General features: G+C 31.3%; 1 protein-coding gene across 1 annotated transcript in view; it reads right to left on the reverse strand.

Moving 5' to 3' along the window:
- Window positions 1-18821, reverse strand: part of LOC129972177 (uncharacterized) — a 95523-nt gene that overhangs the window by 36776 nt on the left and 39926 nt on the right. The window contains exons 2-5 of the mRNA XM_056086207.1: window positions 11329-11563; window positions 8356-8614; window positions 3864-4103; window positions 1279-1353 (exon numbers count right to left, since the gene is read on the reverse strand). Coding sequence (XP_055942182.1) covers window positions 1279-1353; window positions 3864-4103; window positions 8356-8614; window positions 11329-11436 — 682 coding nt within the window. The 5' untranslated portion in view covers window positions 11437-11563. The remainder of the gene's footprint in view (window positions 1-1278; window positions 1354-3863; window positions 4104-8355; window positions 8615-11328; window positions 11564-18821) is intronic.

An 18821-nucleotide genomic window follows, 5' to 3' on the forward strand; every position in this document is an offset into this window, starting at 1 on the left:
GTACATCAATGAACCGTTTCTAATAAGGGAGACTTGAAACAAATTGTCTTAGAAGAATGGCAAAATATACTTTCCAAAATAACAAAACTGGTTACATTTATGCCTAGACAATAAAAAACAGTGATAAAATCTAAAGTACTGAAGACAAAATATTAATATTATAACTTTCATTGTTTTTGTCAGTATCAATGTTCTCTGTTTATTATTTTTTTTCTGACGTATCAAATTGGAGGTTCTTAGGGTCAAGTTGATTTATTTTTTTATGCATTTTATTTTAATTGATTGTATAATTATAAAATTTTCTTTTCTTTTGACTTTCACTGTATATATTTAGCTTCCGATGGATGTCCGTTGATCTTGCTTACATGGTATTTAGTAACTTGCAAAGTTATTACAAATGGCGACAGGGCAGTCTACTACAAATGATATCCTTGAATAGCAAGGCAAAAACGGATAAGTAAATTCCAAGGATAATTCACAATTAAGTCCACAATTTAATATGTAAACGTTTTAGAATTTTTAAAATTTATAATAAGAGTTTCACACATACATTTATGACTTAATACGCGATCGATTTCTACGTTTGCAAATTGTTGACAAAAAAAAGAAAAAAAAAAGCCGCCTTTTCACTTAAGTAATGGCTTAAAATGATGAAATTTAAAACTTCATAGTCGGGTAATTTTTGCTCATAGAAAATTAAAGTTTATTTTTGGTTTTACTTAAAATGTTAGTTTGTTAAAAATATTTTAATTAATTTGACTAACAGAAATCAATTGTTTAAAATTTATATATTAATTTATTTCGGCTGTATATTAATTTATTCAAATGACAAATATAATTCTTTACCATATTTAAAGTATTTTTCCAATAGGAAATACATACCTAACTGTAACGGATTAAAAAATTAGATTAGAATACGCACACTGTTATAGAAATATATGTATTGTAAAGAAAAGCATTCGATTGAAAACATTTGTGAACAACAAGAAAGAATATCATCTTTAATAAAAGTGTAAATATAGCGAGAAAAGGAAGAGTAAAGTGTTAATGAAAGTAAACACTAAAATGATCCATAAAAATAAAACTTTTGGTTGTTAGCAAGCATGAAGATTTCTTATTTTTATTGGAAAGAGCTTTAAATTGATGGACCAAATTTTAAGCACCCATAATATGAGTTTGAAATATATAAAATCTAATACAATATGTTCATGTTTGATCAAATGAATGGAAGAAAGAAATGATTAAATTGTATACTAAGGCTAACTACACATTCTTTACCTGTCAGACCATCTTTATCAGTGGAAGTAATGCTGGCACCGGCAGCGAAAAGGATGAGCACAGCCTCACTACTCCCTGCAGGAAGAAAAGAACAAGTGAGCGACTGATCGTTCAATCAAATTGATATCTTCGTAAAAAGTAACAATTACGAAAGGAACATTTTCTTTTTAGTGTGAAATTTTTTCCATTCATTCAAGCAATGAGAATTTTCCTGAGTGCTGCCATTCCTATAGAATAAAAATATTACAAAAATTTAAAATCATTTCGTTTATTTGCCTCAAAGTTGCCATTCACAATACTTCATATGATTTTGTATCATTCTTTAAAAATTGTCAGAAACTTACAGGGGGCTTTTGTTGATTCTTAAAAATTGCTTGATACAGTTTGTAATTTTTCGAGAGGCTACGGGATACAAGAACTGCTTGGTGCAACTCAGCCTCATCAGAAACTTTTAAAAAATACAATAGGAGGATTTTGTGTATTACTTTAAATAAAAACATTTTTGTATTAAAAATATATCTTAAAAATTCACTTATTCAAACCTACTCTCTACCTTTAGATGTCAGAGAATATTCAAGCTGAAATGAAGCATTCGGGAACATTTTTATACCGAATTACATCTAGTATAATATTAGCTAAAAGTTGAACATATTCTGATTTTGAGAATTCTTGCAACCTCCATTGTTAGAAATAATATTTAATGCAGATGAAATGTGTTTCGGCATGGGAACAGGATTTTATTCAATTAAGTTATTTGTTGGATCTCTTTAACAGGACGCTTTAAATATTGCCTGATACCGGAGTGGATGAAAGGGGAGAGGAGGAAAAAAACTAAAATTCTGATGAACTGAAATTCTGATAAATGATTCTGAAAAAATGATATTCCAATCTTTTTCCCATCCCTCGTCGCTTATTCGCCGGTAGTTAATATTGCGTCTGATTCGAATGGCCAACCAAATAGCCAAATAAAACTGCTATTATGCATTTTTTGAACAATTCAACCAGGATAATTTTAAGCTATCAGTATTTAAAATGGAATTACGCTTGATACAGTTTTAAAGAATTAATGCATATATGTATACTAAAAAATAAGGTAAGTATTAAAACTGTGGTTATTTTAGTCTTTGCGCGTTCTGAAGATTTTAAAATTTATTTACATTTTACAACTAGGCAGTGACATAAAACATCAAGACAAGATAATGTTAGTACATTTAAATGTATATTTGTGACAGTTCACTTTTAATGTCGCTCATTTCAAATCAGTTTCATTTACCATAAGTGAGGTTACAATATCCCCATTAAATAATGGAAATGGGAAAATTCAAATTTAACTTTTTGAAAAATTAGATTTTACTTTTTCGAATACAATAGAGTGTTTAACGGCCAAGAAATTTTATAGCCACATCTGAATATATCTCCAATTTACAGAATATGTTACTGGAATTTTCTATCAACCTTTAAATGCGGAGGTGAAAATTTAGGACTTGATTGAGGAGGTGCGGTCTACGAAACCGCATTTTCTTTTCATTGAAATTAAATTTTCTAATGAAAGTATTAGTATGCAAATCAGCCAATATATTCTGCAGATATTTTTCATGATATATAAATATGCTTTAGGTATTTTTCAAAATATATTATCATTGAAAAAAGTAATTGCTTTTGAACATACATTTCCTTCTCAAATTTCATGTTATAACAAATAATATACTTTTTATATATTACTTTTTATATCTTGAATAATTTATTTTTCCAGTATACAAAGCTATATAGAAAACAATATAATGGGAAATTCAACAATAAAAAATAAAAAAAATGACAAGCAGTAAAATTTACCCTTTATTTTATCGACTTGTGTGACTTTCGTAGCACGGTTTTCGAGGGCATTCTAAATATACAGGTTAAGCACTAGTATAAAAATCAACCTATAAATTCTGTAGATATTTCTCTTGGTATAATTTTATAAATTTTTCAAAATACATTATCTCTAGAAAAATTAATTATGTTTTAACATACGTTTGAGAGTCATTTGAAAAAGTCTTCTACACAATTATCCTCATCACTAAAATCACTTTCTACTTCATTTAAAAGTCTCAGGAGCTTTGCTTCAGAAGAGGATCAGTAGATTGACGGTATTTCTAGGACTAATTTTTAAAGTCAACTGCTAAGCTTTTTATAATACCGGAACACTAAAAGGACGCAAGAAATAGTTGAAATATTGTTTTAAAAAAGCATCCGCTGAAACTGGTTGAAGTTTCATGAAACATGAAGTTAAGGTCAATCCATTCGATTGAGCTAAGAATAGAATAGGAGTGACCGAAAGCCCATCCTTAGCGCTCTAAGATACCGCAACTCTCCAGTTAAGGGTTAAATTTGGGACGAAAGCCGGCTAAGGGTTGAACATCTGTCTAATCACAAACGTGGTATCTCAAAAAATCAGTGATCTGAATGAATGAAATTTATTATGTGGTCAAATGTGTAAACATCCGAAAGGAAGACGTTATACTGGATGGATCATGAAAGTAAAGGGGAATGAAAGTAACGCACTGTGCGTCCGCTATGCAAGGCAAGACAGAAGAGTGTGTGACCTGTGCTGGCAGCCCAGAGCAGCGGTTCCCTTCCGTCCCTGTCTCTGCACTGGATGGAGGCACCTCGTTGGACTAGTTTCTTGAGGATATTCAGTCCCGTCTCCGGGTCCTTTCCATTTAGGCTGTGAGCCCCGCACATCTGGGCGGCATAGTGGATGGGATAAGCGCCCAGAATATCGGGTGTGGAAGGATTGGCGCCGTGGTTCAGCAGAAGATCCAAGCTCTCCAAGTCTCCACACACTGAAGACGAAAAAAATTGTTTGAAGAAAATTGCCAGACGGATTAAATTATTTTATACAGATATTTAAATGCTTAAAAAAATTAATATTTAACCAGTGTAAAATATTTTTTTTATCTAGGAATTATCGTTCACAATACAAATATTACAAGAAATGTTAGTAGATATATAGAATTAAAATAATTTAGGTGCAGAAATTGCTTTTACTATCATGACTATCGTCATCAGCCTATCTTCACTACTACTACAAAGTTCCCTCTCGCAAAGACGACTATCTTCTTCAGTTCAGAGTTTTGTGCGTCCTCCTCCGTTAGTGTGGTGCTGAAGTTTGGAGAGAGGGGTGTCAGCTCATGTGTCATTCTCTTCTTCTGTCCATGATCCCAAAATACCCTTAGTGTTGCTTTAAAACGGGTCGTTAATATAACCAAAATTAGACTCAGAGTTTTGTGAGTGCATGAATACAGCCAGGGCACATTCTAATTATGACCTCGGACATTATTGCAATTGCTGGAATGCCAATCTTTGGTTTAGGTTTTTTTTCCCAATCTCCTCTGATTTGTACATTTTTTTTTTTCTGAATTTATCTTTGCTTTTGAAATTCCATAAAAAATTTATATCTGTAAAGAGTTTCAACCTGGATTAATTAATTTTCAATGATTTGCAATGTTTTTCTTAATGTAATTTCTTTCAGTTTAAATGTAGTAATTTTTACTATTGTTGATTTTTTAGTTTGGACTTTTGATTTTATATTGTTTGTTTCTATCTTATGTTCTTTCTTGTCCTTCTATATATATTGCTTAGTTTTTAAAAATAAGACTATTTCTGCTTTAAGTTTGTAGCATATGTGATTCACTGGCTCATGAATTTCAAATTGCCTTTTAAATTACTTATTTTTAAAAGTTACTTGAAACTACATACACTATATACAGTAAATTTGCTTTGGGAGTAAAGTATTCTTCTATCCCGGCGCCTTCAGACCGTATGTTCCATTGCCTCCCATCCTCCATACAATTAAAGCAAGACTTACATTAAATATCAGATGATGATTATCAGCACTGATATCAACAGCACCATTTGAAGAAACCGAAATGCGTACTGCTCTGCCCCTCAACTCATATGATTTCACTTATCTTAAACTCCAATTAAAATTTATATAGTAGACAACACAAAGAATGTTATAGCAAGTATCAATTCAAATTTATATAGTAGAAAACCCAAAGATAATTAATTATAGCAAGCATCAATTAAAATTTACATAGCAAGCATCAATTAAAATTTATATAGCAAGCATCAATTAAATTTTATATAGCAATCATCAATTTGATTATATAAGAAAACACAAAGATTATTATAGCATCGATCAAAATAAATCAATAAAAAGTTTTAAATATCAATCTTATTTAATCAAACAAATTACAATATTATAACAAGAATTAACTTTTCGCATTTTACATCAATTTATATAACTGTGGATTTACTTCCAGATTTTAAACAAGCTGCTCTGATTATTTTATATTACCTTTAGAAGTTTTAATGAGAAGGGAACTAATCCATTTCCATTTCATTTTGATCCAGTTCTAAAATTCTGACTACCATTCCCACGTTTTTGGTACATCTTTCATCGATAATTAAAACAATGCTATTCACCTGAATTGATGAAATATTACTTGGCTGTATAGAGATATAAGCTGACCATAAATTAAGCAAATATTCCTTCCTCCATTTGCTCCAAAAATAAAAGATTTGCTGGTATTTAAATCTTTTTTAATAAAAAAAATTCTTATTTATATTTAAATATATATAATTTTAATTATAACATATAAAGACAATCTTTTTCTTACTAGAAATTGAGAAGGAGTGAAGGTTTCTAAGTTCGTTCTACAGATTCGTGTTAGGCCTAGAATTTATCATGGCTTTAATTTCTAAATGTACAGTTTCCAATTTCTTAAGACAAACAGATGATTTAACAATAATTGTATTTAAACAATTTTTAACCATACGTATCTATCTCTCCCAGAAACCTCCTCAACAAGAGCTCGCCGAATCAACCTTGTGTGTTTTTACCCAATGTTTCATTTTCTATCGTATTCACGTTAATACGTGATAGTAAGGAAGAAAATGAACAAAGCTTTTCTTCGATAAGCCACAACTTTCCGGCAGAAAAGCCGAATGTTGTGGCCACTCTGCTCGGATGCAGATAAGCCACTTTTTTTTTAAAAAAAAAATCACCATTAAGGTATGCAAATATTTTTTATAATCTTTATCTCAAAACATTTTTATTTCAACTTGCCTCAACAAGCGAGTGATTCTTCTCACAAGCAGTTTTTACTTCATTCAATATCGGGAGGCACAATGAAACAATTTATTGATGAAAAATATTATTGAGGGATTAAGAATTACATCAATTTTTTCAGTGGGTGGTGTCATGATGGTGTTGTGATTTTCTCAGGAAACTTACATGTTTTTAAAATAATTATAGCTTATTCTATGACAAAAATGCAATAGACACAAACACAAAGAAAATCTGACGCATCATGACTAGCACATTCTTTCAAATGCTCTCTCTACATGAATATTACTACTATAACGGCATACTAGTTTTTCTGTCACTAGATGGCAGCACTAGTCAAATGACTTTAATATGCAATGATAGAGCATTTTTAGTAATATTAAAGTAGTGATTAAAGAATTGTAAATTCTATATAATTTTTATTCAAATAATAATTATTAATTTTTTACAGCAATATTATAAGTTTATTTAGCATTTTTGTAATTTTTAAATACTTTCTGCGAACTCATTGTAATAACATATTTGTCTGTTAACTATAAAAATAGTCTGATTTGTTGTGAAAAATGTGATGACGCGCAGATTGATTCTGGCGTTGCTGTATGTAACATGTAAATTTTTGGAGTTAGCAATTTGCCGAATAAAATACGGGGAATTAAAAAGACGTATTCTTTAAATTTGGGGCATTTCAATAGTAACTAATGAGCACTTCTGTGTTTCAACAGCATCTCCTACCAGTTTCGTTAAAACTCATAATTATAATTGGATGGTTTTGAATAATTAATTTTATACGATTACTAATGTGAACACCTTCAGAGAAAACTTTTTTTCAATATATCGAACTAGGTGGGTCTAAAAATAACGAGATGAAAACAAGAAAAATCTCGGAATCCGTCCATAGTAGATGACACGTAAAACATCATCTAATAATCATTTTTTTTTTTTTTTAGTTTATGATGTAAAATAGTATTTTCAGTTTAAAACTGGCTTTATTTCTGTTCTTCACGACAGGAAGCAAAAAACTTAGCTATGAATATTATTTTTGTTCAAGATATATGGAGAGTGTTACTACATAATGTTCAAGAATACAAGCACATCTGTGTGACAACAGCGCCATCTACCAAATTTGTTATTACTCACAACAATTATAATTGCCTGGATTTGAATCATTAATTTTAAACGATTACTAATGTTAACGCCTATAAAGGCATTTTTTTCTATGTATCGAACTAGGTGGGTTTAAAAATAGCTAGATGAAAATAAGAATAATTTCGGGATCCGTCCATAACAGATGGCGTTTGAAACGTGATCTTATTATTTTTTAGTTCATGTCATAAAATAGTAGTTTCACTTTAACACACTTTATTTCTATTCTGCACGACAATAAGCCAGAAACTTATCTAGGAGTATTATTTTTGTCCATGAGATATGGACTGGACATCTTTTAGTGTTACTACATAATGTCAAGTGTTCAAGCACTTCTGTGTGACAACAGCGCCACCTACTAGTTTCGTTATAACTCACAACAATTATAATTGCCTGGTTTTGAATCATTAATTTTAAACGATTACTAATGTGAACGCCTATAGAGACAATTTTTTTATTCTCTATTTCGAACTAGGTGGATCTAAAAATAGCGAAATAAAAATAAGAATAATCTCGGGATCCGTCCATAACAGACGGTGCATAAAACGCGATCTTATTATTATTAGTTTTTTTTCTTAGTTCATGACGTGAAATAGTAGTTTCACTTTAAAACTGACTTTATTTCTGTTCTGCATGACAATAAGCAAGAAACTTACCTATGAATATTATTTTTGTCAAAGATATATGGAGGGAACATTTTGTAGTGTTATTATATTATGTTCAAAAATTCAATTCTCAAATGCTTTCAAAATGATCGAATTAATATCATGGTTTGTAAAACTGAATCTCTCTTACTAGACGATTTTGCATTTTAACCTCACCTGCTGCCCAATGGACGGTGGAGTGTCTCTCTTTGTCCATCCTATCGGGATCAGCGCCGTGCTTGAGTAGCAGCTTTGCGACGGATCTGCTGCCGGCAATGATGGCTAAGTGTAAGGGAGTGAAGCCATCTTCATCGGGCAGGTTGAGCAGAGACGGGTCGGCCGACAGGATGAGCTGGGCACAGGCCACGCTGCCTGACTCGGCGCAGTAGTGCAGCGCCGTCTTACCATTGCGATCGCGACTAGCAACGGCAAGAGGCTGAAAGCACCAAAAAATAGGAATAATGGAACAGTTTTTAAAAATGCACTATAACAAAAAATAGATTCTTTTAGTTTAATTTTTTTCTTTTTAATCTTCGGTTCATTATTCATTATTTATGAAATCTAGTAAATATTTTTTTCTTAAAGTTATAAATATGGGTTATTGTGTTATGAATTAGAAATTAAATCAAACGAATTAATTTATCAATAATTACTCTTTGAAAAGGTTAACATTTTGCACTGTGACCGATAATATAAAGCGGATATATTTTTTATATCTATAGCACAAGAGGAAATGAGTGCAAATCGATAGAAAAATTCCATCTTTACATGTTTGAAATAAGTTAATAAAGTTTATAAAAACACTCTGATTATCTAGCTACGAATTATTTATAAAATAGTTCATTTGATTAACAAAAATTTGTTTAGATTACAAAGTAGAATAAATAAATAAATATCCTCTTAGAACGAAATATTTAGTTAAAGGATATCATGGTGCTTTCTGATATCTTGCTGACTTGTTCATCTCGCCTCTCTGAATACATTTGTTTGAAACACTTCCTCCTGCAAAGAGAAGCATGTATGATGGTGTTCCTGCACATTTTGCCCCGTGTGTAATCACCTCGATGTAACATACCCAAGGAGGTGCACGGAACCCCATTACTTGACTTCCATGTTCGCCATATTTTAGTCTATATGATCTTTCCCTAGGGGGTTGTTTATGCGATGTTTACAGACACAATGGAGGATCTCACAGCGCGGATTGTCGTTGTTGCGACAGATATCAAAAGTATACCTGGCATCTTCGAGGGTGTTCGGAAATCATTTTTTGTTGTTGTAGACTGTACAATGGGGTTCACTTTCACAATTTCTAACAACACGACAATTAATAAAATAAATTATAGTATACGTTATAATTATTATTATACTATTTATCGCTTCAGTACGACATCGAAGTTTCAAGTGTTTCTCGGGTATTTCATCCTCTCAACGTGTCCACTGTATTCCATTTCAATTTTTATTTCTCTTGACTTGTACAAGCCCGATGAAGGTCGAAGCTACGAAGGTCGTGGTACAAGCAACCTTATGAGTTTGTCGATCCCTTAACATTCTGTTTGCATCACCACACTTCTAGCATTGCTTTGCTTCTCTTCAGAGCGGGTTTACATTTCATATACAATTAATTTTTATTTTGTAGACTTTTGTTCATTTCATCCAAATGTTTTAGTGATAATAGTACTTTGTAAATATAAGAGTGGCTTGTCAAAAGTGGCTTTTACATTAAAAAAAAAACTCAGTACAAATTTAAAGTTTCAATCCCCCGTTTATAATGCTCCATTAGGTTATTAGTTGGGTGGTAAGTCACTGGCTTTTCGATTAGTGCTTAAAGTGGCGAAGTGCTTAAAATATGACCAGTAGCCTGCGGTGCTTAGGAATTCCTCTCTAATCACAGGCTGAGTGGCTGCATTTGTAACTAATCAAATTTGATATCTTGATTTTTATTGAAGGTGCATTAAAATCTACAATACATCTTGTAGCAATTTTTTTTAAAATATCAAACCTGCTACAATAACATTTCGACGTTTGTATTTCCGAGTTATTTAATTATTAAGTAACTCGGTCTGTTTATCTAGTAATGAAATATTACAGGATTGCTAACATGGAATATTTTTCTGTAAAAGACAAGTCAGTCAGATAATCGACGCAGCAACTTTCAGCATACCGAATTCTCCTGAAAGTGTACTCTTAATGTATTCAGTAATTTCCAATAGGACTTTGATCTCACCTGCGCCTGATGAATGCTTCTCAGTTTTGAGTTCTTCGAATATGATTGAGTATTCTTGCGATAGTGCTCCCCTCTGACGTAAAAAAATGATTCGTAATCCAAAAAAACTAATTCTAGAGCATGGAAGGAATAGAAATTTGGTTATTGAATTGCTATCAACTTTTTCAACGCAGGATAGATAGTTATCATTTAATACAACATGTAGTTACAACTCGGGAACTGTAGTGTAACATGAAGTTGACAAGTACTCAAAATATGCATTTTTTTAAGGTTCTGGGTCTACCTGCTGAATAGAAAAACCTATTTCACTGATAGTTAGTTCAGTAGGCGAATTTCCTAGCGTTGTTAATTCTGTAGTGATTTAAAAACCTTCTGAAATAGTCGAATTTTTAATAAATATAATAATTTTCACAATATTTATACATATACAAATATATTCATATACAAATATATTCATTTTCATATACAAATATATAATATATTACATACTTGCTCTCGTAAATATACAATCAGTGCAAAAAGCTAGGGCACACCGTCTTCATTAATTGAATGAAAAACACCCGAAACTTGTATGGTTTCGAAGTCTTCTGTGAACTTTTATATGAAATATATCAGAGGTTTGTGCAGCGTTTCATTTGCCATCATATTGTCAGTCAGCATAAGATTTGTTATTCATATAAATATGTCATTCCATTGTGAATTTGCATTACATTAAACAAGAATTTTTTCCTTTTACTCAATCTATTAACCTCCTGCAATGATCAGCCTTTGTATTTTCTGCCCCACGTTGTTTTGTTAAAATGACTGCGTGCCTAAGTTGCACACCGAAGTTCACCTACAGATATCTGATTCAACTAATATGAGGGGGAAAAAAAAGTTCTTGAAACTATTGAAATGTGCTAAAATTTGTGCGTCAACGAACTCACCTTTTTCTGCAAAATAATTTTGACCTCGAGTGTTCTGCCTTGCTCACATGCTGCCATGAGATTCGTTTTTCCGGTGGGTCGTGCCCGGTGGTCATCGGTGCCCATCATGAGGGGCGGCAAACGGAGAACTGCGCCCCTACCCTTTCGCCGATCCAACGTGGCGGCTCTCGATCGGAACTTCCTCACATATTCAGATCTCGCATCGAACGACCCGAGAGGTCCACTACTGACAGAACTGAAAGAAAGAAACAATGCCTTTTCATACTCCCCCAAAGTATATAAAATCCACAATTTGAATTCATTTTATAGCAATGTTGTGCTGCCATTTACATTTGGAATATTTAGTCAAAAGATAAACTTTATTAGTTGGAGATTTTTTTATAAAAAAGTTTTGCTACGATTTTCATTATTTTAAACAATTTCATTTGTTTGCCATTTAATTAAAGAATTTAAAATGTCTATCAAGAACAAAATCTGAATTTTCTATGTTACTGGTCAACAGAAAGAATGCGTATCAGGCATTATAACACAAACTAAATTCAGTATAATAATTTGTGCCCTATTAGCATAAGATATTGTATGATATCACCATGAAATTCTGAATACAGTACAATACAATAAAGATATCATAATGTTATTTTTTTTATTTGTTATACGATTGCTCAGGGTTCATTGTAAATTCAGAAACTTACATTTGTTTATTCTTAAAATAAAATCTCAACAGAAAAATATTCAGTGATAAAATTTTATGAACCAGTCTCGAGCATTCATGATTTAAAAATTTAAGCAAAAATTATGTGTCGACTTTTCTAGGATCCAAGTTGAAAAACTAAACTTTTTTATGATGGCTGGTTAAAGCAGTGATTCTCAAGCTTTCGGTTCTGAATTCCTTCAATGTTTTCGGACATTCCTCCCCCCTCCCCCGATATAACACTCCAACAAATTGTATTTGCAAAATAGTCATATAGTTTTTGTATACCGTTCAGTAATCCCAATACCAATTTGATCTCACTTGTGCCTCATGAATGCCTCTCAGCTATTTTACATGTTTTGACCTTAAAAAAAAACTTTGGAATCTGTAATCAAAAATATTTAGAAAAAAAGGTTTTACCTTTTAAAAACTTTTTACATCCTCTACTCTACATAAAATTAGGCTTTAGGAAACAATTTATTTGCAGTACCAAAAGAAAGAGATGTTTGTTGATGATTCCACTTTCTTTTTTATATAAAAACAAAGCTGAAGAAATAGCCATTTATTAGACCTGCCATGTGAGTTTAAATAGAAATAAATGAAAGGAAGAAAGCCAAGGAATTTATCAAGAAATTGCTTTTCTTGAAACCAAAGAACATCGAACCCTGTGAATCTATGGCAGAAGAAATGTCAGCGAATTTCAAAATATTAGAATGTAATATAAACTAACAAGATTTTTTCCCCATTCGCAGCTGGGCCCTAAATCTGAAAACTTAGGTTCTATCAGCGTGAACAGAATAAAATATTTCATCAAGAAATAATGAAATAAAACTGCGAAAGTGGTTTATTAGCAGGTCTGTTGACTAATGGGGAACATTGAAAAGCGACCCTCTCTGGCAAATTCAGCAGGAGAAAAAAAGTTTGGGGAAAAAGAGAAAATGATATTGTAAGGAATTGTAACTTTTTTCATTAACTTATTTATACGTTAAATCTCAACATAGTTGCATGTTATGTATTATGAGGTAACAAAGTAAGAATATTAAATTATTGCGATTTCCATTACTTTTTCTCATAATAGGAAATCAATTTTGTGAATTAATTTTACATGGCGAGGAAAAAGAAAGAGGAAAATAATTAGTTTTACTTTTGGATTCAGCGCTGAAAACTATTTTCAAAACCAATTATTAAGTATTTAACTTTGAAAAATTATTTTTTGTTTAGCAGAATAATTAATTGTGAGAGGAATGATTGAAATCTTTAAGAAATCACATTATGCTCTCAAATAAGAAAGAAAGAAATTTCCAGTAGAAAGTTTTCTTAACACTTTGCCGCTTACTTTTAATTTTAAAATCTAGTCTGAAGAGTGAACGTTTTTAATTGCTTGTTATGCTATAAGAAATCAAAGGTCTGATATTGTAATAAATTTGTAAGTTATTAAATACAAGGTGAGCGAGGTAAGCGACTATCAAGAACTGAATCTATTTTATTAATTGCTCACTTAACTGGTTGTTGCCAGATATACTTACTTAGATACATAAAGCAGATAAATGTGACTGGGATCATAGCTTATTATAAATATTTTTACAGATATGTGATACGAGGAGGAAATTTTCGCCTTTTTCCTTTGTTTCTCAAGAAAAATATTGACGTCGATACCAGCAAATTACTTTTCTTACCATTTCACTTTTATCAGAGCAAATGACATATGATTGCTAAGACTGCCTGAAAATCTACAGGCAAAATTTATTTTACAAAATAAAATATTGTTCTTGAGAATAAAAAATTGCTATAGCCGTTTGGAGCTTCACTATGAATTCAACTAATTAATAAAAATATACTACCAGAATGATGCTCTTTTAATAATACATTTCGCAACTGAGTGTAAAAAATATAGAAAATGCTGGCTTCGTTTGATTGTTGAAGTGGATTTATTTTAATTTGTTATAGACAAAAAAAAAAAAAAAAAAAAAAGCTAACGCGTTATTTCGATTGTGAAATCCTTTTATCCTTCAATCTATTATTGAAGATAAAAAAATCAATGTAGTTAAGATAGTTGTAATTAATGTAGATAAAAAAAAATCAATGTAAACATTCAGAATGGTTACCGCGGTCATTGACTTACATGCCGCCAAATACCCATCGTCTACGGTAACATAAGAATAATTAACTGCATTAATTTTTAAAAAAAATGATAAAGCATCATAAATATTCTTAAAACTATTTGTTTATGAATGTGAAACCCTTTTTTACACGTGCCTCTAATCTTCGAATCTCTTTTCCTTAGTAACCCCTTGTATACCGAACATACTCCTTGCATATACCACACAACATACCGAACTTTTCTTGTTCCGGCTTCCACGTACTTCCACATCATTCAAGCAAAGCACGTTTCATTGTTTTCCGCTGTTATGTAAAAAAAGGGGGCAATACTGGAGTTTCAAAATAACCCCGACAAATAAGTGCTTTCCGCGCTTTCCCGGGTCTTTTTCCTTAGTCACAGTTGCCATAGTCACGAGATCGGTTTGCAACACTTAAAGTGGAAGTTCTTAGGTAAAGTATCGACTATCGAGAGCCGCTACTCGTGACCCGAATAAGACAAAACAAGACGAAGGAGATGCGCTTCTTCGCATGCAAACAAATGCGGCATTTTTCGGAGGTTCGTGAGAAAAAAGAAATAAGTGTTTTGTAGGATCGAGGAAGGTTTATATTGTATGAAGAACTCGTATAAGAGAAAAATTAAATTTTCTTTTGAAATAATTGATTTCGGTTAAGGATAACATATTAAAAATCAAATAAATTATGAATGCATTCTGTTTCGTGATCTATTAAAAGCCAAATATTAGATTACCAAAATCTTGGGATGTTTAATTTAGTTTAGTTTATATTAACTTCCTGTTTTAAAGCAATAACAGCTACAGCTATTTTGGGACGGACCACGTAGTTCTGAACAGACGTCAGATGACAAGGACGACACCTGAGCTGTCATCCCCTCTCCAAACTTCCACGCCACATCAACAGGAGGGCGGCTTTTGGCCCTGACGGATTAAACGTGCACAAGACCTGCTTACACGAAAGTATTTCGGTGGAATCTTGTCCCGAACCAAAACTCGCCAATTCCGAAGCCGAGATCTTACCACCAGGTCACCGCGCCCCCCCAAAGTCTTGGGAATGCCTTACGAAAAACTTTTTCTCGTTTAATTTTGTCTGTTTAATGCTCCGTTTTCAGCATAGTGATGGTTATTATAGAGCTAACTTCGTAATTCTGAATCATGATTTGTGATGAAGATGGCGCTTGTGCTAACCGACATCACAAAATCGCCAGACCCACTTTGGCAGATCGGCACGATATTGGTCTACATACACGATAAATGTAAGAGTGGATGCTGAAAATTTGCTATTCTTCGACGCGTCTCAAATCATTCGTCAGTTCTCGAGTAATGAAACTATTGCTGTTAGGAGAGAAATGCTTATGGCACTGACGCAAGATTTGCCAAAATTCAGCAAAATGAGCGTCGTTCATGAATAGTTTAACCCTTTCATAATGTAATTTTATTTATTAATTTCCTAACGAATTCAGAATTTTAGAATTTACTATTCATTCTAAAATTCTGAAATTTTTAATGTGCACTCAATTTTTTTAAATCTAATATACAAGCTCAGAGCATTTTTTTTTTAAATTGTTAGTTAAAATTCAAAGCGATTCGAGGGTTAAGTTGCCCAGAAGTTAAATATGGCAATTGTAATCACTGGGGGTTGATACAATACAGAAAGTAATAGAAATAATTCAGAAATGGTGATATTTATCAAATATAATAGCTAAATACACATTTATTGATATTAGTAAACACATTCCAAATATTTCCTAATTTCTTCTTATAAGTAAGAACACGATAATAATTAAACAAATTTCATTTTGCAGAATTTAGATTTAAAACAGCTATGTTTGCTTGTGAGACAAAGAAATATTACATTTTTCGCGCTTTACTTTTGAATAAAATTGAATACATAAATTACGTAATTGGTTCTGCATCTGTATGAAGAGGCCAATAGGCAAGTGTTCTAGTGGGAGAATTGTTTGTGCTTTTTTTATGATAATCTTGTCGGCGAAATTTATTGGTCTAAGAAACCTATATTTGCTAAAAATAAATGTTGCACCATTTTAAAATTTAAAGAAATTCTCCTTTTATCGATGCCAATTTAATAATCATGCAAATTTTTCCAGAATTTTATGCATTTTTTTGTTTAATTTTTAACAGTATATAACTTTGTAGTTCTGAAGTTCCAAAATTCCAAAGAAAACGAAATTTTCTTTGTTTCATCAACATTTTAATCGTGTGGGTTTTTTTTCCCATTGCTGAAAATTAGAGAAGAAATATTCGGTTTAATATCTATATATTTTTACAGAAAAAAGTAAAGAAGTGAAGTTACAGTACCTTGAAATTTAAAAGGATAAACTGCACATTTATGTTTTCAATAGCTCTATGATGTCAGGGGACTAGTCTCCAATAGAAAGGTTCTTGTACACGATTAACAGATGTAAAGCAGTTAAAATAACACGGCTTTAACGTTTGACATTTTGACGACGGAATCATGGATATTAAGCTATGTCTAAACGATTTAACTGAAATTAAACATAAGCAGTATTCCTGGCAAACCAACTGGTCACCAAAGACGATTAAGAAATAAACTATAACTATTATAAATTGTCTAAATACGTTTGATTCAATATGTTTTTATCATTGATGAAACCACTATTATCATTAGTTTTACCCAAGCATCTAAAAAATCCCCATTCTATTCAATCTCTTTATGAAATGCAAATTATTCAACACCACTAATGTATGTTTCTTTTCTTGGAAATGACAACACAATAGAACGACGAAAAAAATCATTTATTGCAAATAATCTCCACCCCCTTCGATATAATCAATGTCAGGTGGAAGGTGTCGCTGTGAAAGTAGAATGCCACTGACCTCCAACTCACAATACCTGTCCCTACTCTAATTTAATGTCTGAAATAGTTTGGCCGGCTGCCACAAGAATGGAAGCCGTTTGATTTGCGCTACTCTCTTGAGAGTGGTGGACAATGTATCTGGTTTGTATTTTAATTGATTCCGAGACCATGTCAATGGGTTCTAGAAATACATAGAATTCCATGATGGTATTAACAAACTAACAAATGATAGGATAAACTTCGTTTTATTCATAAAGACATTTGTTTAAAATAATTCGGCAAAAGAAATTATTTTTCAAAGATGCATTTATATTAACATATTTAAAAGTAACAATGTTATTTTATTTTAATTATTTTCATATTTCTTGTAATTTATTTTTAATTCATATTCTATAAATTCTATTGCTGAATCTTGTAATTAATTTTTCCCAAATTCAATACCTGAGGACGCTATACGTATGGATTTGAGCATGAGTATAGTATTTGAGGAAATGAATGAAAAGTCAACTCAAAATTACTATTTTTATGAAAAGGAAAATCAGGTTAAATGATATCATTAAATTATTGCCCTTTGTTTAAAATAAAGCTTTATTTTAATGAATAAATTAGTAGTGGCATATCAACTGCAGTGAAATTTTTGGGATTCTGAAAGCTATTAACATTTTTTTATTCTATTTCTATATTTTTAAACTACTACACATCTTTAATGTCGTCTTATTTCTTAATAATGACAAACAAAATCATTTTAAAACTTAGATATCATCCTAAGGTCCGCTTTTTTATATAAACAGATTTTAAAAGATTATTACATACATTCTTTGAAATGAAATTTGTTAGCTACGCGTGTTGACGTTTACACTCAGCAGTATTGAACTCAAGTATGCCAAGAAACATTGACCATTATATTTTATTTCTATAAATCTCTTTTAGGAAATTTAGGAACTCAGAGAATGAGAAGAATTGTCGATTGAAAGGAATGTAAAAAACAACAGCAGAAATTATCGTATTTTTATGGAGGCGAAATCAAAATGTGATATAAAAACCACTTACCAAATTTTTTCTATTCAGCTCAAAGCTATTTTGATTTATCGCATTCATGAACGCATAGACATAATTATAAAACATATTTTTCTAATACTGGAAATACAAAAACTAGGAAATTCATCAAACTCTCGGCGTCAAATTTTTGTATAATATATTATAATACATTTTCTTTACATATTTCGCATACGAAAAAGCAATAAACAATCGAACCTATATTTTGAAATTTCAGATTATATAAAATACGAATAAAATCCATTAAAAGACCTTCAGACAACAAATAATGCGTAGGGCTGTGCCATGCAATAAAAGACTTTAATATATATTCAATAATGAATAAAAGGAATAGCATAAAATGGTTTAATTTTTTTATCCGTACCAAAATGAGAAACGATATATTCTGTGCAGCAATTTACATTAGGCAGGATATTGTTAATTTAATCATGAGCCAATAACTAGTTTCTCAATTATAAGAGATAGGTATATACTTGCGATTCGGGAAATGCTCTAAATGGCATAATGATGTTTGAATCAATAAATGTGCGGCTAAAAAAATTACGAATTATTTATTTTTATATTACTTCCCCCTTTCCTATTAACTATATTTAGTAAAATAGTCTTGATTCATTTTTATTATAAAAATTCTGGGATTGAAAATTTCTTATGCAACTTTCTGCAACTAATTATGAAGCAAAAAAATGATTCAGTTGTTGGATTATGTGATAATTAAGTCTAGAAAATATTAAAAAAATAAACAAATGTACAAATTTCCATAAAGCTATCACATCATGAAATAAATGAAAATAA

Source organism: Argiope bruennichi, chromosome 6 (genome assembly GCF_947563725.1).
Source record: "Argiope bruennichi chromosome 6, qqArgBrue1.1, whole genome shotgun sequence".
Lineage (NCBI taxonomy): Eukaryota > Metazoa > Arthropoda > Arachnida > Araneae > Araneidae > Argiope > Argiope bruennichi.